The following is a 26,976-nucleotide window of genomic DNA, read 5'->3' as shown; positions in this document are numbered from 1 at the left end:
AAGGGAAGAGCTTTTTCTGCAGCAGTCTGGTTTATGGGAACAGACAGCAGGAAAAAAAAGTTCAGGTTTTGGATTTGTTGTTGCCTACCTGTGAAACTTTAAACACACTGCTCTGACCTCAGCTGCAGCATTTGTGTGATGGAGGTGGACTTCACTCCCTGATGGAGATGTGAAGAAGCATCATGCCTTCGAGCCTTACTGTTCCTTCTCCTAATGCTGTGTCAGGAAGTGTAGCAGCCTAAAATGCTGGAAACCTGCACCCAGCACATCACACTCATCCCCTGAGAAATTCACATAGGGCCAGATTTTCGAGGTGCAAAACACAAGCACATAGTGGGAGTTTTCCAAAGCACTCAAAACACCTACCTTTGAACATCCTGCTCTTACAGCTCCTTGCAGTTCAAAGTGGTTTTAGAGGCTGTCCCTTCCGTTACCAGCACAGCACCATGCTTCACTAGGTGCTAGGTGCATGGGTGCTTAAAGGCCATGAAGAGCTTGGGTACAAGAGTAATGAGGGCTGCTTAAATACTTTAGAAGATGTTTGTGTGCACACTGCGGAGCAAAAAGTTACAGTGCATCAGCTCTCCTGCCCATATCTCTGCTCTTACGTACCTGCAGTACTTCAAGCTCATTTAAGGTATTTTTCTCTCTGTGAAGAGAGGTAGCTGCTTTTTTCTTGCATTTATCACGAGATAAGAGCAGCTGTGTACCAGAAGGTAGTGGGTTCATGATCTGCGTAGACCCAGTTTTACCCTGCTTAGACATCTCTGAGTGTTATTATCTATAAATAGATACGAAGTGATAAAGGTAATGAAAACAAGGCAGGAGGTTTGTTGTGCTAAACAGAGAAAAAGTGAATTTCATATAAAAACATTAAAAATGACAGTCTTTTCTAGCAGCATTAATATCATATACAAAAGTCTTCTCATTTGCAAGAGCTGACTGTGTAAGAAGGAGAGATTTGTGGCATAATACGTTGCCCTTAGAAATCTTTCTGCTAACACCACAGGCAGGTCTTCAGTTTTGAGGTTCTCACTCATGGCTGCTCGGGCAAAGCCCCAGAAATGCTGAAAATGTCATTGGGACCAATATCAGTAAGAATTTTATCTGAATAAAAAATTCAGCATCGGGTCTCTGAATATGAAATGTGCCAGCCGGGTGCATAACCCCACATAGCCCCTCCATGCTGGAAATGGTGATTGGTAAAGGGAGCAATAAGCTGTAACCAGCGTGGCAGGGTGATGGAAATTTTGTCTGTGATTGCCTGTGGTTTTGAGAATAGAAACTTCAAAGCCTCGAGAGGTGCAGGGACTTGTAATCTCTCTTGAAAGTAAATCAGGCAGCAAAGAAAGTGAAAATATATGGAAGATGTAGCTTCTGGAAGGAATCACTGTTGTGGCACGCTTCAGAGAGGCTGTAAGTTTGAGCATCCCATAAGGGGTTGTTCTGCTTACTTCCAAGCAAGCAGGAAAGCGAGTTTAGCTCCCTGTCAAACATATTTGACTGTGTGGCTCTTAATTTTGGGGGTACTTTCTGTCCTGTTTTGCTCTGTGCCTTTCTTTTTTACCTTTTTTTTTTTTTTGAGACACAGAATACAGTATTAATTAGCAGAGATTATACCATTTTACATAAAACCTTTTGGTAACATGCAATATGCCATGTACAGAAAATGTACTCTTTTCAGTGCTTTCTGCTTTTTGGAGGGGGAGTTACATTCATACTTGACTGGGAAAAGTCAATCGAATAGTCTTCTACCTTCCTTTGATAAAAGTGTTTGACTTCTCTAAATGTTCTGCAACTTACAGGTATTTCATAGTTCTTTAAAAGAGTGCAGATAATGAGCAGCTATGCACAGTGTCGAGTCTCCCTTGTCTGGAAGTGATTATGGAACAGATACAGTAATCAAGAAATTACCTGTAAGAGAGGAAAGATGATCATGTGAGTAAGAGATGAGACAGGGATAAAAAGATCCAGGTCTTCTTCCTGACCAATCCTAGCAATCATATGAGTTTGTATGAGTTTGTTCCTTTTGAAGGGACTTTTTTTTTTCCTTAAGAAGTACGTGACATGAAGTTGTCTTTACTTGCCCTGCCTTTAACAGCTTAGATGATTACAAAGGAGGTTATGCATATGGCCGAATTTTTACAGCTACAGCTGATTTTCACGGCTTGTATTTTATATTTTTATTGATCGGAATAGTGGAAATGAAATAAATCCCTTTCTATTTTTTTTAAGTTGTATTTCAGACTCTGAGGACACATTTGTAATAAACACAAATATTGTGTAAGAGTTGTGGAAATCATGCATAGGCTTGTAGGCCTTAGAAAAATTAGATTTTATTAAAAATACAGTTTTGCTCAAGACCACTGTACTGTTATCTCTTAAACCCCTGTGTGTCTTGGTATGGCAATTATAAAAGTGAAGTATTGACAGTTTCATGTACCAGACACCTAGAGTGCTCTAGCAATGCAGAGAGTATTTCATCTGCTTTACTGAGGACACCAAATAAGATATTTCTCAAAATTTCTGTTGCTGTACCAGTAACATTTCAAGTGAGGTCTGTATAAAGAAAGAGGCTGTAATCTTTCTCCCTAGAGATCTGATTCTCAGTTCAAGATAACCTCAGAGCCTGATTCCCTTAGGGTGTTGATGAATCTGGTTTTGGCGTAACCTTTTGGCATATGAATCGTCCCATTCACTACAAGAGGACAGCTTGTGTGTTTTAAGATAAGCATCTGCAGAAGTGTTTAGCCAGACAGGGGCAAGGTTTTTTCTGCTCATCTGGACTGAGCCATCAGGAGCTACTTTTTAAAAGGAACAAGTAAGATTTTTCAGGGGTCCCAGTGACCAAGAACAGTCAAATTCTTCCTTGCAAGACTTTAGGCTACCTTTAGGCATACACCTGAACAGGAAGCATTATTTGTCTTTTCCTCTCAGCCTCAAGCAGATCAGAATAAAGGCAGTGTCTCGCTTGCTTGCTTCAGTCTCTTTCACTCTTTCAAACTAGCTGGTTTGTTTTTTCCTCCTGATGTCTGAAGACTGACAGATTTGCTTCCTTTCTGTGACTTATGCTCAGTCCCATGGGGGCACTCAGGAGTCCCCGAGCAGCCACTCTCATCCTGACACCCATTTGGCCCTCTTCAGTGCAGGCAGGGTTGTTCTGACTCTCACTGGTAAAGAGAACTGCATAAAACAGCAAAGTGCATACAAGCCTAGAAAGTGCTAAGCCTGCCATTGAGACCTAACCCAGGGCTGCTGTGGTGAGCTGTTGCCTCTCCTTGTTGGTTGGCTGGTTGGCTGATTTTCTGCCTTCTCCTCGCACAGTGTCAAGTCCTGCTTCCAGAACATGGAGATCTGCAAGCGGCGGGTGAATATGTATGACACCGTGAACCAGAGCAAGACGCCATTCATCACCCACGTAGCCCCGAGCACATCCACCAACTTGACCATGACTTTTAACAACCAGCTGAACACAGTGCACAACCAGGTAAGAGCATCGGTCAGTAGCAGCCAGTGCTTGAAACACTTACATAATTGGGGCCTAAAAGACACAACACAAAGGCAGCGTCTCATTTCCCATGCAAAAAGCTGATACTTTTCTACTGTCCTTCCTCAGCTCTTCCTCATTCTTTTCTTTAGGCAAACATTAATTTCATGACCTTTCGTGTGCTTGTGAAACGTTGCCCTCGTTGTTTACGTTGTTGTTGGGGGTGATAAATCCTGCTTACCTGGGAAGTTGCTATGGGGAAAAGCTCATTAGTTCCTTAATGCAGCAAGCAGGCAGGACTGCAGTGGATCAGGCAGAAGTATTTGTGATCTTACAGCACTCCTTCAAATTGGCATTAGGTAAAAAGAATTTAAACCCTTCTATAACAGACATGGCACTGTAACAGCTCAACAGGAAAGAAGATTTTAGGGGTAATGTTTATTCTTCTTTCTCATTGGTTTCACTCCAGGTGCCACAGCAGACACAGTCACCGTGTTACGGAACACACTGCAAACCACACTGGTGGGCTCTGGCTTTGTAATCATACTTCGTACTCCTGCATTAGTTTTATATACCCCAGTGTTGGGCAGTGCCATGCTGACAAATTTGCTATGACTAGCAAGCTCAGTTGTTTACCACGGGGCTGTATTACAACAGCAAAAGGAAACTCTCCAGGGACAGCACTCTAGGAGACTGACGCTGACGAAATAGCAGCTATCCTTTAAGCCCTTCTGGAACTGGCTGCTTGAGATTCGCTCTAGAGATTGCAGGTGGTATTGCGGAAATGGCGCTTGGCATTTCAAAAGCAGAGGAACTAAAGGATTCTGTGTGGATGTTCAGGGTGTTCCTGTGTCACTCGGAAAGCCAGACTTCATGACTCAGTTCTCGATGCATGTGATCACAGAAGGTCTTTTGGAGCAATTCATTAAGCAGATGCACGCACAGATAGGTCATGGTTCAGTGTGAAAGAGTATTAGTTACAAACACTAGTTCCCATTCTTGACTGTTTCTGAGATGCTGACTACAAAAATTCGTGCTACATGCTCTGCTAGGCCCCAGCTGCAGGGCAGAGACACCATTTGTACCACAGTTGCTAGTAGGAAATGCAGAACTTGCTTTCATTTCCTCACAGCTCACTTGATGTTCAGACCGGTTGTGAGCTGGGGAGGTCTGTGGTAATCTGAATTTTCATAAGGGATGTGCTTTGTGAGCAGAACTGGTATCTCCAGTGTTCCTGGAAGAAGTAGTAAAAATGTTTCCAGGAAGGGCGTTCTGATTTGAACAAGCTCCAAGCCTTTTACCATCCTTTTCAACATACCACTCATCTTGGCTCCCCAGTGATCCTCGTCTCTGCAAGATCCCTGGGTTTTGCCTCCTTCCAGTTGTGACTCCCCAGATCAGCAGTGTGGGAGCTGTTGTGGTTGCTGCTGGGCGTGTTGCACAGGGGAACAGATCACACTTCTCTGCCTCTGCACGGAGCAGGAAGGAGGAGGAAGAAGAAACGTTTCACCAGGGTGTCTCTTGTGGCTGTGCAGCATGGGTACCCCTCCCCAGCCCAGTGGCAAACAGGGCAGTGCTTAGTGCTGGGCCTGCTGCCTCCTACAGCTGGGATCAAGGCTTCATCTCGGTCTTCTTCATACATTCACTGCGAGATAAGTGTTTTCTGACTCGTCGCCAGCAGTGGTGCTGCTGTGTTTGGATGGGAGGGGTAGCAGGGAGGAGAAAGATGGGCTCTGTTGTGGTAGATCCTATTTGCATAGACCTGAATGCTAAGGGCATATTTTTATAGAACAGTGGCAAAGCTGTTTAGGGGTTGTTTGTCTGCGACTGCTGCAGACTCGGTCCAAGTAATACACAAGTCACCATGAGATTTCTAAATGTTTTGCAGAACATTGTGCTGATATTTGTGACTGTGCAACATCCCCTGCTGGAGTTCCTGCTCTGAGAGGTTTTAAAGTCAAGCCAAGCAAAATTTGGACTTTGAGAGTATTATTGCTATCTAATGTTATACTTCTGATTCCTCCAGATTCAAACGTAATTTGAGGGGCATGTACCAGCTTAGATACAAGGCAGAGGAAAGGCTGTAATCCACCTCTTAGGGTGAGGCTTTGCAGGGAACAGAGGTGCCAAGTTTCTTTTACCTCAGCAGTGTGAGCTTCTTGTAGAGCTGTGTGTGTGATGAGAGAACAACACGATCTGAGGGTAGTAGCATTTTCTGAACCCATCTTCTTCGTGCTGCAAACCAGAGCCAGTTGGGGTCTGGCTGGGGCTAGAGCTCTGCTTTGGAGAACACGCTGTTTCTGAGCAGTCCACAGCAGCGCTGTGTAGCCATGGGTCCCATGGCATGGTACAGCTGCTATTATTTGGGTAAACCATGTTCCTTTCCCCCTTGCTGCCCTCATCTCTGTGCTCCTCAGTGTCCTGCTCCACCCTTTGTTTGTTTTCAGTTTGCTGTTTTTTTTATTTACATTTTTTTTTTACTTTATCTTACACTATCTTACTTTCTTATTTTAGTTTTGGATTTTGCTTTTTTCCCATCTCCCTCATTTTTTTGTTTGTTTTTGTTTAATTCCCGTCATTCCTTTAGACCACCAACCTGGCTCCCACCTCCTCCAGTGCCACTATTTCCTTAGCCAACCCCGAAGTCTCCATACTAAATTACCAATCTGCACTCTACCAGCCCTCAGCGGCGTCCATGGCTGCGGTGGCCCAGCGGAGCATGCCCCTGCAGACAGGAACAGCGCAGATCTGTGCCCGGCCTGACCCCTTCCAGCAAGCTCTCATCGTCTGCCCACCAGGCTTCCAAGGTAAGTAACAGCTTCACCAGGTCTTGGCCACCCCCTGCCCTGTCCCCACTGCTCATTTATTTAGCTCTTGTTTGAAACAAGCTTCCTTAGTGCAGATCATATGGAAGAAAAACTGAGCATTGAGGTTGTTGCAGGCTACTTGGATGTCAACAGGGTGAAATGTCTGCAACAGCAGAGGATTTTGTAAACGTGTTGCCTTCACCTCATGGGTTGGAGGTGGCTGGTCTAAAACAATGGGGCAGGCGCTGGTATCTCCAGTGGGAGGGGTAGGGAGTGAGGGAGAACTTGTAATATTTGTCATCCTTTGCCCTGAACAGAAATTTTGAGGATCTTCTGCCTTACCTTGGCGAACTTGAAAAGTTTCCCCCACAATAACAATTCATTAGGGCATAAATAACTGCTTCATCGTTTCTTGTTAACCCAGATGTTAAAAGGGCAACTCAGGAAGTTAATGCAGTGCGGAGCATGGTGCTGGCAGGGATGAGGGCTTGCCCCCATGACAGACACTTCCCTGCTGCACACAGCTCTGCCTGTGTATACCAGTGGAAGGTACTGCTGTCCACTCCCAGACTGAAAACCTTGGTTTGTATACCTGATGTTCCTGCCTGGATTAGACACATGCACAGGCAGTGACTCCAATAACTGTACAGGAGCAATTCTGGAGATGAGTTGCTGCCTTGATTTAGGAGTAGTAGCATGTTCACTAAGAGCACTAGCTAGTGTCAACTGATATATCACGCCTCTGTACTCCCAGTGTGCAGACCCTGCCCGTAAGACAAGTCGGTTGATGACCAGTCGTAGACACTTGTCCTTCTCTTGACTACACACTGCAGTAATTTTGTAAAACTAGCCAGCTATCTGTAGGAATCTACAAGGTCTACATAGACCTTGGTTCAGGTGGTGCAAATTTTGCTATTCATTTTTCCAAGCCTCTCTGTACATCTGTCTCTAGGCACTTGTTAAATGTTCTGCAAGATTATCAAAGCTCTTTTGAACTGGGGGAGTTTAGTTAGACCTCTTCTACATAGTTAAAATGCATCTCAGGGGTTTGACTTCAGAAACGTATTGCCAGAACATGTAAGCTAACATCTTCAGCTTGCTGTCTTGAGAAAGCTCTAAAAGAGAGAAGGTAGCATGGGCTGTGTTGTGCACTAAGGTGGTGGAGTGGGGAGCTTTCCCCAGCTCAGTTAGGCTAATGCACAGCGAGGCCAGCAATGGTTGGAGGTTGAGGTGCACTAGGTCAAACACAGCCAAATAAGAGTCTTCTCAATATAACTCCTGGGAAGCCATGCAAGGGAAAACCACTCATCCAAGACAAGACTGAGTTAGTGCACAGTTCTGGATGCCCATCCCACTGTCCCTCTTTGGTCACAAGAGAACATTCTCACATAGCAACGTTTTTTGGCTGGCAATGACCATTTTCTGTTGTCAAACCAGAGAAAAGTCATCTAAGAGAAACCACTCCCTCCCCTCTCTTCCTTTTCTCCTTGTACACATGGCATTGAATTTTTTCCCCTGGATTTGAGATAACCTAAAAATATGAAATACATTAATCCCTTAACATCTTTGAAAACATCTTTTCTGTACCTTCATGCATGTACCATGTTTATTAGCATCTGATGGGTATATTTGGACTGGGGTGGAATATGTGGGACTCCTAGAATACCAATATTTCAGAGGGACTAAACACTGTGATTTAAATGGATATCATTGGGTGCCTTTAGGCACCTCTGAAAACCAGACTCCCACTCCTAGCAATGCTGTTGATGGCTAATGATGTACTTTCTGTGCCCATGCAACAGGGTTACAAGCCTCCCCTTCGAAGCATGCTGGGTATTCCGTTCGGATGGAGAACGCCGTTCCCATTGTCACTCAGGCTCCTGGGGCCCAGCCTCTGCAGATCCAGCCAGGACTTCTCGCACAGGTAATGAGCTCTGAAGACACCAAGCAGAACGGGTATCTTCTGTGTTATTCAGCTCTTGGAAGCTGAGGAGAGTAGTTTTTTCTGAGGGCAGAGAAAACCATGTCAGGCCTCTGCTGAGGAAGAATCAGTAGGAACCCTCATTCATCCCCAGCTTGTGGTCTCAGTGGCAGTTTGTGGCCAGAAGTTGTGCTGGTGAATTGTATGCCACTGAAAAACCTCCCATGCTTCAATTATGCAGCCTTTTATGAAATGTACTTTTATTTTTAAAGTTATGAGAGAGATGTAGTCTGCAGAGGCAAGGGCCTAACAACCAACGAGCTCACCTTGTCATCAGCACCTGTTGGCACAATTCTCCAAACTGCCCTCACAGAAAAAGCATGGTTCTTCCCAGGAAGACACCCAAATGAGAATAGGTATCACTGTTCACATACACTTTCTCAAAAGAAACCCAAGCTCCTCAAAAAAGAGTAGTTTATCACTTCTTGTGCATCTGCACTTACTGGTTTTCAGTTGGTGCCATGGTAGGTCTGCCAATATCAGACATGTTTCTGGGAGAAAAACAAACAAACAAATCAAAACAACTTGTATTTAGCATTAAGTTGTGGGGCCTGGAAAAGATGACCTACAAATCAAAAATGCGTTTAGTTGATTAGGATTAGTTGATCTCCCATGCTGCCATCAATACGAGCACGTTCGTTCATATGCAGTCAGGTACCGGCGGATTTCAAGGTTTATGTCCGTGTGCTGGATTGCCAGGATAAGACTTGGTGCAATTGTGATTCTTCACCAGCTGCTAACTGCACTTACTGAGCGAAGGCACATCAGAACCCAGCTTGCAGCCTCCATGATTTCCATTAGCTAACATGCCCTGCCTGCTCCCAAGGAAAGAGTCTTTGTCAGAGGGCTGTCTGTTTGACATAAGGCTGCTGAAACATCGAATCTACCTCAGTTGAAGCCTGTCGTAACAGCCTACATGGACCATCTCTTGTTTGGTGGGAAAGGAAGGCCTAAGAGGCAGTTGTCCTGAGGGCTGCAAGAGTCTGGGGTTGTTGTGGCATTGGTGTGCTCTGCAGCGTAGTCATAGAGAGGAGGGTCAGATCTAAATCATGGTGAAGACAGCAGGATCCTGAAAGATCTTGTGCCCTGCAGTTCCTTTTTCTCCTCAAGGTGGCCTTGTTTGGGTCACTGCTCAGTCTGGGAGTGAGTGCTCAGGAGAAGTTTTGCTACGGATCACTGCCCTGCCCCAGTTACAGGAACTGTGGTTTCTCGGGCTGCCCTCTGGTACTTTATATTGACATTTTATGCACTGTCACTTAGACAATGGAATTTAAGCTGTTTCTGAGAAATGCTCCTCGCTCACATAGATTTTATTTTTCATTTACTAGAAGAGAGGCAGTCTGTCTGTTGATATATCTGTCTGTCTCAAGTGATGAGAAACACTAGCTTCTGCTCTGATGGCAAGGCACTCTGATTGATGCTGGTGGCATCTGGTGTCCGCAGGCCTCGCTCGGTTTGGGCTGAGCAGCTGGGCCGATAAACAAATCTGTACCCAATTCCAGTTTCCTGAATGGAAATTGTAATGCTCCTCTGTAATGCATTGTAGTCACATCTGATCTCTGGATGGCTGTGCTTCTCTCTCTCAGCTGAGAGCTATCCCTCTCATGCACAGCTGCTTATCTAACGCTGTTCAGCCCGACCTGTGCATTTGCTCCAACTACGAGAGGGACAGTCCCCAGCAAAGAGCCTGCTGCCTCCAGAGCCCACTTCTGTCCTTCCACCCACTCCTCACGCCCCAGCACTGTGCGGTGCCATCAGGCCCTCCTCTGCTGCCCACCCGACGTGGGTTGCTCTGCTCGCCCACATCAGGAAGATACTGGCAAAGCTTTACTGCATCCCAGTGCAGCTGGCATCCAGCGCTCCCTGTGTGTTTTGTGTGAGGCTGGCACTCCTGGAGGCAGGGCAGGGGAAAGGGTTCCAGCAGCTGGATGGACCCATGGCAGAGGCGGTGATGGATGTCGAGCACTGTCTCTGGCAGCTGCATGTGTGCAGCCTGTGATGTGGAGTTAGACAAAGCAAGCAGCCTGCGAGGTGCTGAGCCGGTGGTGAAAGTAACTTGTTACTTCTCTGGGTTTGTTTCCAGCCTCCCAAGCAAGTTTGTCCAAATGCTGTATGCACAAAGATGAGTGAAAGAGGACTGATCCTGTCTTTCCTAGTACCTCTCTGCAGCTTCAGATCTCAAAAGGGACAAAGCCATACAATTTTTTGGCAGGCTTCCATGACGTGACCCAGAACTGTCCCCTGTCCTTGAACACTGCCCTGAATTCTTGAGTTTCTCGCGTTTTAACTCCTTCCGAGCGATGCTTCTTCCCATGGAGGTCCTGCCACCAGCTTTCAGAACAAACACGTTTATTCCATTAGTTGTTCTTGTTTACACCAGGAGCGGGAGCTCAGTCGCACCAGGGGCCGTACCACCTCCGGAGAGCAGGGGCCAGCGCTGCACTCGGCCATAGCGGCACAATTTCACAATAATGCAGTAACTGGGAGCAGATTGAGGCTGCAGGCACAAGCCTCCTGTGTGTAAGCACCGCGCGCTGCGCTGGTGGATCAGCCTAGACAAGTCTTACCTTCAGATTAAATGATTCAGTGGTCCTTACCTAATAAGTGAGGAATTTGTGCCTGGACCCTGGCACTGAATCTAAATCTGTGCTCTGCAAGAGGGGAAGGAGTTAGGATATGTTCAGTTCTCTTGCTGAAAAGGGAGGAAGCACTTTTCTCTGCAGGTAAATCCAGGTGGTCCCTTGGGACTGAGCACAACAGTAGCTGAATCTCTACTTTTAAATCAAAGCAGGATTAAAAAAAAAAAAAAAAGCTTTTTTTTCCTCCCTGATCTTTTGCCTCTCTGCCATTTCCTCCTACTTGCTCTGACCAGCACCAGGCTGTCAGTCTGTGGCTGTAGTGTCTGCGATGCAGAGCTGTCAGGAGCCCTGTGACAGTCCTTTCTTTTTAGATGTTGCAGAGAAGCCTCATCACAGCAGCCTTTTTTCTAACTTAGCAACATGGATCGTTTACAAGATGGTCAAAGTTTGGAGCAGAACTGGGAAAAGTTCAATTTTTTTACAGAGGATGGCAGAGGGGGATTAGAAGGATAAATTACAGGATTCTTGTGCGGATGGAGATGAGGACTAATGCATGCATGCCTGGACAAAGACTCCCCTCATTAAAATTTGGCCTCCTCGGGAGGTTATACAACATGGGCCTAAGGAGGGTTGTAGCCAGTGCCCCTGTGTTCCCCAGCCCTGGCAGCACACAGCAAAGAAAGTTTCGCTCTGAAGGAACTGGAATGTGACCGAGCCAAAAAACAGCTTGACTCGCGTGTGGAGTCACTGGAGCGGGATGACAAGAGGGATGATGGCATAGCAGAGCGATGGCTCACCTCGCAGGGCAGAGATCTCCACCCTGCAAGCAGGGCAGCTGCTGAGAAAAAGCCAGAGAGTGCACGGAGAGGACAGGCACGTGATGTGTAGCCATGCGCAGCTGCATTCTCCTTCAGCCAGGGGTCCTGGTCAGCTGGACCTAAGGCTACTGGGCGCCTTAGCCCATGCAGGAAGATGTCCCTTCTGTGGAATGCTTGGTGGCTGATATGTCCCCCCTTTCAGTGCTCCCAAATTCCTCTTCTTTTCCTCCTTGCAGAAGCCTTGCAACCCCTTGTTCTCTGATCCCTGAAAAGTTCTTTCTTGTTTTAAGCTGCGTTAAGTTCCCGAAGTCCTTTAGGGTCTGTTGAGGTGGAAAGAAAAATTGGCTGGCACAGGGGGGGAAAGTGGCACTTGATGAGACTGTAGTGCCCAGCTGATCCGAAACGTCAAAATTAAAAGGTGCTAATGCGTTGGATGTTTGGGTTGAAATGCAGTTTCAGTCCCTCCCATTCCTAGTTTACCCTGAAACACAGCTGCTGCTTGGAAGGCAGGGAAATTTTCTCTCTCTTGTGCTCTCTCTATTGATAACTTCACTGTTTTGTCATGTTTCCTAAAACTATTCTTGATCTATGACTGAAAAGCACTAAGAGCTAGGTGTTACGATCATTATTATTGTGAGGAGCCTCAGCTGGGTATGGATAATCACTTACGTGCAGCGTATGGCGAATTTTGCTAAGAAATACTTTTTCCTCTGGCCGACAGCAAGCATGGCCCAGCGGCACGCAGCAGATCCTGCTCCCCCCCGCCTGGCAGCAGCTGACCGGGGTGGCCACCCACACTTCTGTCCAGCACGCGACCGTCATCCCGGAGTCCATGGCAGGCACCCAGCCGCTGGCAGACTGGAGGTAAACTGGAGGCACGTGGAGGACGTGCGTAGGTGCCCGTGAGACAGGCAGCGTGTGTGAGTGTGTGAGTGGTGGCCTCCGGAGTGGGTCAGCTTCTGGTAGAGGCTGTGTTCAAGAGCTGGTATGGAGGGTGTGAGGGTTGTCTCTGACAGTGGAGATTCAGCAGCTTATTTGCTGTCATGGAGCGCTCTCAGGTATCCCATGTGGACACCAAGAGTGCATCATTGTAGGACTAAATCTCGTCTCAATTTGGTCTCATCAATGTGTATAAATACCTGAGGTGTGGGAGGCAGAGGGATTTGGCCAACCTCTTTTTGGTGGTTTGTGGGGACAGGACAAGGGGCAATGGCCACAACATGGATGACAGGAAGTTCCGCAGCAGCGTGCGAAAGAACTTCTTCACAGTGAGGGTGACAGAGCACTGGAACAGGCTGCCCAGGGAGGTTGTGGGGTCTCTTTCTCTGGAGATATTCAAGGCCCGTCTGTATGCCTACCTGGGCAGCCTGCTCTAAGGAACCTGCTTTGGCAGCTCCTTCAATTCTATGATTCTGTGAAATTTTCTCCCAGCCTGCTCCCAGCCCTGCCATCCTCTCCAGCCTCCTCCTATTCCTCATGGAATATTCCTCAGGGCACTGTGCAGCAGTCATCAGTGCTGGAGAACACCACTGGCCTTGGCCTTGTGAGGCTGTGGAGCAGGAGAGGGAGGTTTGGGGGCTTCAGCCTGTGTCCCCAGCACCCCACAACCACACAATAAATTGTGACCTCCCCAGTCACAGCTGCGGGCAGCTTCTCTGTCCTCCATCCTTGCAGCCCAGCGCTGTGCCATGGCGCTTCCCTGGGGGGAAACGCTCCTTTCTGGGCAAAACCCAGAAAGGAGCTGACAAAGACTGAAGAGCCCCGAGGCGGGGCCTCGGTGAAGGCGGTGGGAGCCTGCGAGAGAGCCTGCCGAAGAGCCGCCGGTCGCATTTTAAACGTGTCCCTGTCTCCCCCCTTTGCAGAAACACCCACGCTCACGGCAGCCACTATAACCCCATCATGCAGCAGCCCGCGCTGTTAGCTAGCCATGTGACTCTCCCCGCAGCCCAGCCCGTCAACGTGGGTGTCGCTCACGTCATGCGCCAGCCGCCCGCCGCCGCCGCCACCTCCGCCAGGAAGAGTAAGCAGCACCAGTCGGCGCCACGGTGAGTGAGCCCCGGGTGGGCAGCAGGAGGAAGGATGGTCCTCAGTGGGCAGCAGGAGGGAGGTCCTACCCGCCTGGTGCTGGTTACAGCCCCGAAAGGCAGGCGTGCTGACAGGGGTGGTGTGTACCGATGCCTGTGGGGTAAAATACAGCTGGTTCCACTGCCCACAGGTTACTTTTGTGACGACAGGTCCATGGGGGCAGGAACACGTCCCTGATGTCTGCATGTAAGACTGAGCCTTTCAATAACAATTGGATTGTTATCTGTCTTCTGAGTTTGATGCCCTATTGAGCAGAGGACTGGGGTGGCTGTAGGCTGCCTTCAAGCTCTCTAGCTCCTTAGCTGGTCCCTATCAACAACAGCACATTGCAGCAGTGGGCACCCACACTGGCCATTTTCTGATCATGGCAACATAAGAGAGAAGAGGAGGCTCAGGGGCAGCCTTATTGCTCCCTACAGGTACCTTACAGGAGGCTGTAGTGAGGTGGGGGTTGGTCTGTTCTCCCATGTGCCTGGTGACAGGACGAGGGGAAATGGGCTAAAGTTGCACCAGGGGAGGTTTAGGTTGGATATTAGGAAGAACTTCTTTACTAAAAGGGTTGTTAGACACTGGAATGGGCTGCCCAGGGAAGTGGTGGAGTTACCATCCCTGGAGGTGTTTAAAGGACGTTTAGATGTAGAGCTCAGTGATATGGTTTAGTGGAGGACTTGTTAGTGTTAGGTCAGAGGTTGGACTCGGTGATCTTGGAGGTCTCTTCCAACCTAGATGATTCTGTGATAAAACAGAGATCATTTTATAAGGGCATCTCATGCAGGGGCAGTCTATCAACTGGAGGTAGGAGCATTTGGCTCTGCAAGGAGAGTGGGTGTTCGTTCATGTTATGTTATGTGGGACAACCAAAATGGTGGGGTGACTGCACTGCCTGTCACAGCCATGTGGCCTTGCTTAGAGGACAAGGCCGTTTAAGAGTTACGTGCAACTGTTCAGGGGAAAGTCTTCTGGGCTGTGAAACTAGCACCTCCGCTGAGCTACATTCCTGTTTTCAAAAAAAAAGCAAGAAAGAAACAGTGCAGGGGAGAGAACCAAAATGGGTCACCAGTCATGCAGTGGCAAAAACAGGAGCTTGTGGTTTTCCTGGGTGACTGGACTGGGGCCAGCGGAGCTTGGAGTTCACAACCAATTTGACTCTAGTTAAGAGGCCACTGTTTAAATCCTTCTCATTTATCTGCTCTCTAATGTTGCATTTACTTTGGGTGGGCTCCAGCTGTCTTAGTCCATTCGTAATGTAGAGCAGAGGCAGCTACGGCCCCAGCAAGCCAGCAAAATAACGTGCCTGTCGCAACAAACGTGCCCGTGTGGGGCCTCCCCTCTTCCTCCCCTCTGCCGGGGCAGGGTGCCTGTGTCCAGGAGGAGTTGGACACTGACGGAGCAGTGGATTTCTAGGGCTGTACGTTTCCATTAATTGTGGAGCTTTTGTAGCCAAACGAGGAACGTGCTCCTCCTGGCTGCTCATTGGTATTCAGAAGGCACCGCAAATGCTCCTGTGCAGTCATTTGTTATGCAAAAGACCCTGTGTAAGTTGGTGTAGTGCGATATGTCCATAATGACTTCCTTGTGATAGATGCTACCTATTCCTTTTGTTAGCTTTCAGGCCACACTGGAAACGCAACCCCAACCTGACTGTAGAACAAAACAAGAACTTTGTTTTTTTGGTTTTGTTTTTCTCCTTTTTTTTTTTTTTTTGAATCTGCAAATGTTTTGCAATGAGCAGAATAAATGCAAGTGGCTTTTTTTGAAAAAAAAAAAAAAAAAAAAGAAAAAAAGAAAGAAAATGTGGGAAATTGATGAAATGAGCTTTAGTCAATGGGCTTTGGTAAATACATCTGCAAACCTGTGCTGCACTGTTTGGTGGACAGATTCAGTGCTTAGATCTCTTACCCAGGTGGGTCCTTTACAACTTTCAGGCAGGGAAACTGAAATAGGATGAATGGGAAAAAAACAGGGCTTGGGTTCTTTTTTCACTGTGTTAACAGAAAGATTGTGTTTTTTTTTTTTTTTTTTTTTTTTTTTTTCTGATTTATATGTGCCGTATCTGCTGCCTCACATGGGAATGAAATGAAACTGAGTGTCTGCCTTCCCATCTGGGTACTCTAATCCATGGGACTCCACTACTTTAGAGGATGAAGCACTGGGCAGGAAACGTTCATTGAAAAAAAAAATCTTAAATGGAAAATTAAATTTTCAGCTAAGAAAATCAGTTTTCCTGATAAATGACTGTTGTTTTCCACAATAAATTCTAATTTTACTTCTAGCTTTTTCTGGCCAGAAACAAAGACCTGGTCACAACGCATCCTTGCAGTTCATCAGGTACAGGAGAAAGGAATTATCTATCGTTTGTGCACTTTTTCCTGCTGTGGCAGGCACTCTGTGCCCGCCTGTGTTTTGTATGTCTGGGCTGTGTGAGCAGCCTCTACTTCCCAGCACAAGCTGTAGCCAGGGACTCCTGGGAGGCAGCATTTCTCATTTGGAAATTTATGGGGAACACAAAATTGAGTTTTTTACTAAAAGAAGGTACTTTTCAGCCAATTATAAGAATAAGTCATGTGAGGCACTCTGACATTTGAAGAGGCAACCATGCCAATTTTGCAGTTTTCCCAGACTCCATAAATCAGTGTGAGAGAATGAGAGGCCAGGAACCAAAAGCTGTGGCAACAGGCAACCGAGGAAGCTGAGATTTAACCAACTAACGGCCTTTCCTGTTTCCAGAAACGCATCCACCTACGAAGTTTCATCCTCTCAGTCCATCAGCTCGCCTCAGCGGTCGAAACGAGTGAAGGAAAACACGCCGCCTCGCTGTGCCATGGTGCACAACAGCCCTGCCTGCAGCACCTCCGTCACCTGTGGCTGGGGCGACGTAGCCACCAGCACCACGCGGGAGCGGCAGCGGCAGACGATAATCATTCCCGACACCCCTAGCCCCGCAGTGAGTGTCATCACTATCAGCAGCGACACTGACGAAGAGGAGGAGCAGAAGCATGCACCCACCAGGTGAGCAGCAGCTCTGCTCTTCTCTCTGTTGATGAGAAAAAGAGACAGAGAAGAGCTGTAGGGTCCCAGGAGATACGGTTGGATCCTAGCACCCAGGTTTCTCATTTGGGGGGAAAGAGAATGAGGAGGGCAACATACTAGCTGGGGAGCCTGCAGACCTGGTTATGTTCCCTACCACACTATACATTTGCTGTGTGATCCTGGAGAGCTGTCACAGTCTCCCTGTGCCATGGTTTCTCATCTCTAAGAGCAAATAATAGTTTTTTCTATTTCACAGCACTATTCAAAGGCTGTTTTAGAAGTTCTGTGGTAATGATCCCCTTTAAGTCAGATAGCTATTTAAAGCAAAGACAATAAGAAGAGCTTGAAAGGAAGGTAGTTTAAAATGGCCTTTTCTCTTTCTAAGTGATCCAAGCATCTGTAAAGAGCATTAAATAACACCTTTAATACATGGTATTTTCTATAAAAAGGTCCTGAAAACATTTAACTTTGTGGTATAAACACTCAATAAGAGTAAACACATTTGCATGAGGGTTGCTCAGCTCTGGTTGTGCTTTCAAAACATCCCAGAACCATTGTCATCTAAGTGGCAGAAACTGATGGCTTTTTGACTGACTCTGCAGAGAGGCATAGAGGCTATAAAGGCTGTGGTGAGGAGTTTGCTCCTCAGAGAATTAGCTCTCCCAAGTAAGCAGTGCGGCACAGGACAGCTGCCACTGCTGATCATCTACTGTGCATGAGACAGGACTTCATTTTCCAGGACTGTCTTTTCAGCACCTTTCATCACATGCAGGCACTCTAGGTTTCCCATCTGATGCCAGTCACAAAATATCACTCAGTTTTCTAAGTTGCAGAGAAGTAGCTGTGCAAACAGCTGAATAATTATACCATCTTTATGCGGGTAACTGAGCTAGGAATTTTTTAACCTTATCCTTCCAGTACTGTCAGGAGAGACTTATTATTTCTTATTTAGGACATGCTCCATGGCAGATTTTACTTTAATCATTGGTGTTATCTTTATCTCTGCATCTCTGTGCTGCGGTGAAAAGTGGAACGCTGCAAATACGAACAGAACAGATGAGATGCATTTGGCCTCAAGGAGCTAAAGATCTGTAAAGTAGAGCTGTTCAATTCAGGTGTCTAGGACTGCAATTTCAACCTGCCTCCCACCAACCACCTCTGCTTTCCATTCCCTTTTCCCTTACTGGTGAGCTCCACCAGGCAGAGAGAGCTAAGTGCTTCCCAAATTCAAGCTCACCATGAATGAAATTATTGTAATGGGGAACTGATCACAGGACAGCATCACATATTTCAGCTTAAAAAAATAATAATTGCTGCAGTATTCCTTAGTTTGGCAGGCAGAAGAAAGTATATTTCCAGAAAGGGTGGGGTAAAAGTCAGAGTGGAAATCAGGACTAGAATAGAGAGTCCCCTTTTCCAGGGCTTTTAAAGGAAAAGAAGGTACAAAAGAAGATACAAAATTATTACTGAAAACTAAGGACTAAGGTTTTGAAGCTAGGCAGCAAGGAGGCAGACATCTGTCTCAAGAGTCATGGGAGCTATTTGCAGCTCCATGGTGCTGGTCCCAAGCTTTGAAAAATCATGTGCAAGTACTTAAACTTACCCTCTGGGTATTGTCTTGAACCCAAAGTAGGGCGGAAGGAAGGGCCACTTCATCGAACAGTGGTCTCCTCTGCCTCACCTTGGCTGCCATTTGACCAGCTTCTTCACTCAGCACCTCTTCAGGGAGACAGGCAGAACAAAGTTCTGGAAAATGTCTGGAAATCAAGTTGGGAGTTTGGGGTATTTAAATGTTTGGGCAAGGTCTGCCGAGGGGTTAGGAAAGTAGTCCCAGGAGCCAGGCTTACATAAATGAACTGGCTTTCATATAACTAAAGCATATTCAGGACACGTTCCTGCCTGGGATCAGATCCCTGGCTACTTTTTGTATCCATATGGCATATCTATACAGAGTGCCAGGACTACAGCATTCCTGGAAGGCCGAAGCTTAAGAGCTAGATTTAATTTCTAAGCAATGTAGAGACATTTTGCATGGACACGGGCTGCTCTAAGGCACTTTCTGGAGTTCCAGAGTGAGTTAAATTGTCCATGCAGATATAACCAGAGCGAGTGGAGAATTAGGGGTATAGAGACACAGATGGAAAACAGTATGTCAGAATGGGAATTTTTGGTTAAAGTCTCAGGGAGAGCAAAATCAGCCTGCTCAGAGCCTTCTGACCTGGGTAGATACAAGACCAGATTCTCAGACAGAGTAAGAGTCTCGCTTTCAGCCAAGGAAGCCGTATCAGCATTTAATGCCAATTAACTTTGCCCCTGCCAAAGATGAATTTGTTTGTTTTATTGAAAGTGCATCACATTTAGGAAAGTATCTCCTAGTTTTCTTACTCATGTATTTTTTGTCTCCAAGAAAAATAGGAGTGGCAGTGAGGTCTATGCCTTGTCGTAATTGGTGCTGAAATGTTCAGGATCCATGACTGAGTCTAACATGAAACTGCGCAAAATGTGTTGTCTTGCCCATGTTTATGCAAATATTATGCTATTGGGCAGTAGCAGTGGTGTGGGGGTGAAAAATAAGGAATAATGTGAAACATGTTGTGAGTGACAGCCTAGTAATTTTAGCTTTTTCAAGACTAGAATAGAGAAACAATATGGCAGTGGATCAGTCACAGTTAACTTCCTGATTCCATCTTTTTGATAACCCGTGGTGTCTTTGGATTAACTTCATTGAGGTTGGATCAGCTCCTGAGCTGGCTACAGCACCTCCTTCTCTTATTTCCTACGGGGTTACAAATTTCTCTTTGACCCATGAGACTAAAATGTTTGCTTTACCGATGGTTCAGTGAAGAGAGATTAAAGGTACTTGTGGTTGTGAGAAGTAGCAGATCCTTCAAAAATGCAAGAGTTCGTAAGTCTCAGTTTGAAAAAGACTGGTGATGCTGATAAATCATGATACTGCTCTAGCAGGTTGGATTTGCTCAGACAGAAGAGCCTCTCAGTCTTAGCAGAGGAGCAAAGAGAGCTTTTCCGCTACAGGAGATGCAACTTCTTTATTGTCAAAAGAAAAATGCAAAGAATTCTGTGTGATACAGGCAGAATTTCCCTTTACCTAATGAAAAACACAGATGTTCAAGTAGGATGTTTATGCAATACCAGCTGACAGAGCAGGCAGGCCAGCATTTTGCTCGTTCTTCGCCCACATGTATTTTACCCCGAGGATGAGAGTAGTTTGGTGTAATCTTTTTCAAATCAATTGTCATCTAAAAGCTTCACCTGTTGGGTGAAGGAGCTGGGGAGGTGGCGTTGAGGTAGGCTCTGAAAGAGCTGCTCCATGGAGCCTTGTCAAAGGGGGCCATCTACTGGGCCCCGTCCCTGTGCCAGGGGTGAAATTACAGAGGAGGGACCTCAGGGACAATTCCACAGGAACCATCTTGAGGCATGGTCGGAGATTCAGGGTCAAACTCCTGATTAAAAAGTCAATTTATCAAAACCAAGACTTTTTACAGGATACACTGAGGGTTTTTTTTGTAATATCCCACATGCAGTGTAATCTAGGGAGGGAAGCTTTAAAATTGCCAAAAGTTTTGACTTTTTTTTAAGGGGAAGAAAATGTTAGGGGATTAACTAATTAAGGCTCAGACTTTTGTTTTCTGGTTTAATGAAATTTTTTCTTCTTTCAAACTAAGCAATAGGAAAAAATTTGAAATGGTCAAATAAAAAAGGAACATTTTGACTAAATTAAACCTCTTTTTTTTACCTGCTTTCCAACCCAAAGACACAGTAGAGCCTCACACTTTTCTACTGTCTGCTCTGTCACTAGTATCATAAGTAACACTCCTCCAGCTTGGTTTCCCATTGCAGTAATCACTGTCTTCCTGGGCAAGAAAGAAAGAAAGACTGGCCGTAGCTATCACAAAAACAGACTTGAGTACCTGCCTCCTTGCCCATCTTAATGGGCACAAAATTCTTGCAGGGTTGGGATTTTTTCCCTTTTCCTTGATGGTAAGCTATACAGCGAAGTCTCTGTGTGAGTTCCACATATTTACCTTATTTGTGTTATTTTGCAGTGGCAGTAGAGCCTACTTCAGAGGGCATTCATTCCCCTTACACACAGAAATTGCTAGCAGGCACAAACCAGGTGTTTTTGCCAGCTAGCTGATCTGTATGTGCGGGTCAAAATACCCTTTGTAATTCTCTGTTGACACCTAGCCTAGTGTGGCTGTGTTATGCTGTGCATAATAATGGCCTGACTCTGCATAGCAATACCTCGACTAACCACAGTCATCTGGTAAAAAGATGAGTGCCTTCCATCTCCAGAAGACGCACCAACATACAACTAATACTTAAAATAACAGAGATAGACAGTAGCTCTCTCAGCTAGCCTTCAGCAGCAGGACCTTTACAACCTGCTGAGCAATTCAGGATAATGACTTAAATAGCTACAGCACGTGCTGTGTAGCCTAATAAAATGACCTTAGTGTAGTACTTGATAAATACTTCTTACCATCACACGCTCACAGAGAAGGTAAGAGCAGATTAACAGGTCAGGACAGAGTTTGAGCTGTACAGAGGGGCATGTTCTCAGCACTGAGCAATGCGTGGCATAGGATTTCAACGTACAGAGAGAGATTGCAGTGGCAGTGCGAGTTTTTGTTGGCTGACTCAATACTTTCCTAGAATAGGTGAATTATTCTGAAGCAGCAAACTCAAAAGTTTCATATTAATGAGTTTTCAGAGACCTGGAACAAAATTCTGGTGATGTAAAGTTAACACACTGTGGTGTGCATGCACACCAGTTCAGAGGCAGGGCTGGCGGAGAGCTGCCTTCTTTCCCCAAACTGGAAGGCCATCTTGGTGACCTTGAGAGCTGGAAGCCTCTGTTGCCATAGCTTCAGCCACCCTGAAGGGTTTGCATCTCTGCAGCTAAACCAAACACTGAAGACTTGCTCCTACTGGACTCTGTTTGTTCCTTCTGGGATTCTGGAGGGACCTGAGATATTCAGGGAAGAAGGATCTTGTTCATGCAATGCTATCAATTACCAAGCTTTTTGGCTGAGCCTTCTGCAACTATAAATCTCCTCTTGAGCTGCACTGTTACAAGTGTTGTTGTCCCTTGTCCTTATCTGTGGATAGATGGTTTTGGTGTCTTTTAGCACCTAACTCAGCATCTTCTTTTCCTTAATTTCCTCTCAAGTTTCATTCTCAAGGTTTGCCTTTGGCACCTTTCCATTAACAGCATCCTGGATGCCCACCTTATTTCCTTGCCCTGTGCCTTTGCACAAAGTATCCTCTGTTTCCTCCATCAGGTTTTCCCTCAAACTCCTGCCTTGCTGTGGGGATGGGGACCCACATCCTTCTCTCCACTGTGCACTCACGAAGGTGATGTATGTTAGAGAGCTGTCTCTGAGAGCTGCTCCTGCATATTTGAGGCTGCTCTGTGCCTGCACATTAGATGGATGTGAATTGTTTTGTATCTGAGCTTGAGCACAAGCCCTTCAGGAACAAAAAATAAGCTTACAAAGCAATGCTTATTTTTTCCAGCTGCTGAAAGGGAGGACACAGCTTCAGCCACTAAGGGTTAAAAAAGCCTTCCTGGCTTCCTGCTTTTCAGTCTGTGTAGATGGATTTGGTGCCACTTTGGTAATCTTTCCCTCCTCCTTCCTCTGGAGAATTAAAATACACCTACCCCTGTAATGCAGGCAGGCACACGAGCTGACCAGGAACACACACTGGCTCCCAAGGCTACTAAATCACGTATGCTGCTGCTACTGTGCTTGCAGGAGGGAAAGCAATTACCAGGGTTGGAGCGAGCTTAATAGGAAGGGGGCAAGACTTTAATAGTATTTTTCTGTGTAAGCACAAACATCCCCAAAAGCTGTTGCTGAGTTATAGGAACACAGTAAGCTTGCTGAGTAGGCAAGTGCTGTGTCAACAGGTAACAGCTCTCAGCCCTGATAGTTTGTGAGCAGGGAAGGCAATACATCAGCCTGGACCCCACACAGACAGCTCCTGCCTTTCTGTATGGTGGGGAAAGCAGCTCAGTCTTCAGAGGGAGCTGGAAGGAGGGCAGTTGCTGGCTAGCAAGCAGGCTTTGAGGAGAGGGAACGCTAGCTCTTCTGGGCTGAATTTTCAAAAGCCCCCATTTCAGCTTAACGTGTGCCTTTAAGCCTGTGAATCAACTGATTTTCAGCGTGAGTTGGGCCTTTGATGCCTTTGAAATTCCCACCCTTAATCTCTCAGGCAGGCTGCGGTGCAGCAGGTACCTAACTCTTCAGCGTGTGCACAGTCCAGATTGACTCCTCTGCGTTTCCCCGCATTAACTGCGGTTGCTACCTTTTCTAAAGAAAAAAATCTGGCTGCCTTCAATGGGACTCCTCATGCACTGGAAATGATGCAGCCTGCTAAATCAAAAGGCTAATCACTTGGGCCCTAATCCTGCAAATATTTACCTATGTGCTTTCGCTCCGTTACTGGGAATAGTCCAGCTGACTTCAGTGGAACGACACATATCAGTTGGGCTAACCACTTCTGTAAGGTCTGGCAGAACCATAGCTCAGGTCCTTCTCAGTTTCTCATCCATGAAATTGGTTTAATATCCTGCTAGGGTCCCTTTCTCTGGGAAGGTTTGGGTTTGGGGTCACTTACTTGTTTAACCAAACAGATTTACTTGATTTTCGTGCTGTGACCAAAGAGCTACAACATTTTGAAAGAGAAGACTCCTCACGGAGCCTGCTTTGGCAAACCTTCAGTCAAGTTGGTGAAAAATATGCCCATTCTAAAACAATAAATAGCACAAATTTCACAAAAAAATACGCTTCCAGTTCTACAGCTCAACCTTTCCCATGTCAAGTATCAGCCGACAGCAAGTATTTCCAGTTGAGCAGCTCAGCCCCTTATGTAAGGAAGGGACTGTAAAAGAATAGCTAGACCTTATCAGTTGTCAGAAAACTCTTTAGTGACTTGATTTTTCTTTATAAAATGTAATAACTGTCAGAGGTAGAGAATATATATCTCTTCCCAACTGGCAGCCAAGGGTAGCTGCAAAGGGCAAGCAGTGTGGGTACTCATAAATGTGTTATTAGAGGCATTTCTACTGAAGGGGAGAGGAATATTGATGCAATATTAGTCATTTTTATTGGTTTAATATTCTTCTTCTGTAGCACCATATCCAAACTGCTGTATCCTTCTTCACACACAGTAGCTGTCCATCTAAGATAGCTGTTGCTGTTTTCGTTCCTAACCTGGCTCCTCGTGGAATGCCAGAGTACAAGGACTTGCTGTTGTACACCTTCCCCATCTGAAAGATCCCAGACCCTGCAAGGATTTCTTTTTTCCAGATGCTTGTTCCTCAAATTCCCCTCCTTCTCTGTCTCCCTGTTGCAGGTATAAATGCTTTAGGATAGCAGGGGCCTCTCTTAAGGTATTTTTCACAGTGCCTAGTACATCAACGTGGTCTTGTACCATTTTTGGGGTATGCTGGGCCCCCGTGATGATAGCCCAGGAGAAGTTGGTGATGGTAACTTGTTTGTGAATGCAGCACTCCAAGGCACTCTATAATGGAAAAGACAGCTTTCAGTGACAAATCCTGGCAGTTAAGTAGCGAGTTGCAGCTTGCAAATGCTGTTGGAGAGGCGTTGGGACAGACAAGTTGAAGGGAACCTATCAGCGCTCCTTTGCCACTGTGAGAAACAAATATGCCAAAAAGTCCTTGCAAAGAAACTGCTCTCAGTGTCTGCTTAGTCTTTCCCTGGGTATGAAGCGATGCTGAGACTAGAGAGCAAACAGCCATGTCACAGGCTAAGACTGAGTTTATCAGCTCTCTCCTGAACTGGACCTGCCAACATGAGAGAACGGAGATGTGACTCAGTGGGAGAAGGATCTCTGTCTCTGTAAAGTGTGCACTCAAAAAGTTAAGAGTTGGAATCCTTTTCTCCGTGGCATTTCTGTTCCTGTTGGGGCTGTTTCCACCATTAAGCCTAATTACTTAGCTTTTTATGTGCTATCCATTTCTTTTCATCATTTTAAAAACTTGAGTTGCCATAACAACATAATGCAATCAGTGAAACATAGCAGCTATTTTCTGTAGTCAAGGTCTGTGCACTGTCAAGGATGTGAGCCATTTAAGCAAATCTTCACCATCCCCCCTCCTCCCTCCTCTTTTTCGCTCTCTCTTTCTCTCCCTAAACAAGCTCATAACAGGAAGGAGAAACCATCAGGAATAATTAGACACAATAGCAGAGCAAATCCCAATCGTACTCATGCAGTCTAGTCTAATGAACTTCTAGCACTAATCTTGGAAGTGTTGATGTTCCTTTTTAATCACTTTTTTGATGTCATAGATAGATTAGCTGCAGCAGGACCTTGATAATCCACACAAGAGTCAAGAGACTCAATGCTTATTTGGAAAAAGAAACCAAAAAAACTTCTGTAGGGCAATACATAGCTCATTTTCTCTTCATTCATTCCTCAGTTTCAAATGCTTCTTGCGAATATATGCCCACTGTAGCATATTAGTAAATAGAACAGAGTGTATTTTGTAGATTCATGGGATTTAATCACGAAAATTCGTAACATCTATTATTAAATCATTGCTGGAAGGCTGGAAGAAACCGCCACATTTTTGTGTGGGTGGTGAGACTTGCAACAAAGCATAGTATAACTGCTGGGCCTCTACTGCACACATATATAAAAAGCAGTCTGAAAATAAATCTGGCAGTCTGGTTCAGTGCTATTCTAAGCGGTGTGAATATAAGATCTATCCACAATGTCTTACTCACTCCTTGACCTCCACAAAGTCTTTCCTGGAATAGCAATATGTGAGTTTTGCAGCCTAGGATTTGGCTTAAGCAGCCTCTGTCTAAGGACCGAGGGTGCGCTTTGCCTTTGCAGAGCTAGCCTGCCGTGGGCAGATTCTTCTCGTGGCTTCCCAGTCGATGGCTCCCCATTCACTCTTCCCATTCGTGTGCTTGTGTTTCAGCACCTTGTCCAAGCAGAGGAAGAACGTCATCAGCTGCGTCACCGTGCATGATTCCCCCTACTCCGATTCGTCCAGCAACAACAGTCCTTACGCCGTGCAGCATCGCGCAGGGCAGAATAACGGGAACACCTACGACACCAAAGGGGTTCCAGAGACTCACTGCAGTGGGAACCCCCGAACAATCATCGTGCCACCACTGAAAACCCAGGCCAGTGAGGTGTTGGTAGAGTGCGATAGCCTGGCACCAGGTAAATTGCACCTCTTCCGTCAAGAAAATTAGTAAGAAATAAATGATTTATCTTGGAAGAATCTCATTGTTCAGTTTCATTTTGTTTGTTTGTTTGTTTTGTTTTTCAAAGAAACCGTGCTCCTGCCCTTCTCTCAAGTGACACATCTGTTCTTGGGAGCCGTATTGCATTATTTATGTGCCCTGGTACACTCAGGAGTCACGGGGGCAAGTGTTATTCCTAGTTACTTCTGTGCAAACCCAAGAGCAGAATGCAGCCTGTAGCGCAACATTTGACGTGAAAGGCTCCCAAATGCAAGTGTGAACCTTTGCTTCCTTGCCTTTCCATAGGTTTACTTTAAAATGGGTATGAGATTGAAAACACATGTGCATTTTCATCCAAACTTGTTGACATTTCTGGGAAGAACATTTCCTCAGCATCTTCATTATGGACCGATGAGGTTTGCTCATCCAGAGCCTCTGCAATGTTAGATAGTACGATGTGTTGAAAAGGGGCTTATGTGGAAGTCTGGCCCAAAGCAATTGGCTTTGAGCTACTTGGCGGTCCTTTCTTTTGACACAATGCTGGTGAACACGAAGGCTCAGAGGGTGAGCTCCCCGCTAGCTCCTTCTCCCTCCCTTCCTACTCACCACGAGGTCAGCCAAGCCAGGGCTTTTATATGCTGTGCACACTATTCTTTCCTTCCTCTCTTTGGGATTTGTACCTGCATCGTACAGTTCTGCTGGCAGAACAGTTCCTCACACTTCTGAAGTATCTATAAAACCTCCTCTGGGCCCAGTTTGGGGTCCAGGTATCAGGTCCGCTTGTCTGCCTCTAGGATAACAGGCTGGCCTGTGTATATGAAGCACTGCTGAGATATTCTCTTAAGTAAGAGAAACCATTTTCTTATCCTGCTTCTGTTGTGTATCTCCTCCCAAAAGCCACTCTGGAGGAGGTTCAGTGAGGAAAAGGTAGGGTGAGCGATTAA

At 46.0% G+C, this 26,976-nt stretch overlaps 1 protein-coding gene across 5 annotated transcripts in view; it reads left to right on the top strand.

The window, feature by feature from the left end:
* HIPK2 (homeodomain interacting protein kinase 2) overlaps positions 1–26,976 on the top strand; it is a 132,575-nt gene that overhangs the window by 92,910 nt on the left and 12,689 nt on the right. For 2 of the 5 annotated variants that reach the window (XM_084536236.1, XM_084536237.1), the window contains exons 7-13: positions 3,325–3,487; positions 6,168–6,294; positions 8,097–8,218; positions 12,394–12,536; positions 13,535–13,717; positions 16,485–16,766; positions 25,762–26,009. In XM_084536236.1, coding sequence (XP_084392362.1) covers positions 3,325–3,487; positions 6,168–6,294; positions 8,097–8,218; positions 12,394–12,536; positions 13,535–13,717; positions 16,485–16,766; positions 25,762–26,009 — 1,268 coding nt within the window. Of the gene's footprint in view, positions 1–3,324; positions 3,488–6,074; positions 6,295–8,096; positions 8,219–12,393; positions 12,537–13,534; positions 13,718–16,484; positions 16,767–25,761; positions 26,071–26,976 lie in introns of those variants that run through there. The other 3 variants (XM_084536234.1, XM_084536235.1, XM_084536238.1) reach the window with 2 other exon arrangements.

The sequence above is a fragment of the Aythya ferina genome (assembly GCF_964211825.1).
Source record: "Aythya ferina genome assembly, chromosome: 1".
NCBI lineage: Eukaryota > Metazoa > Chordata > Aves > Anseriformes > Anatidae > Aythya > Aythya ferina.
The sequence above is the reverse complement of the archived record's forward strand: the minus strand, read 5'-3'. Positions and strand labels throughout refer to the sequence as shown.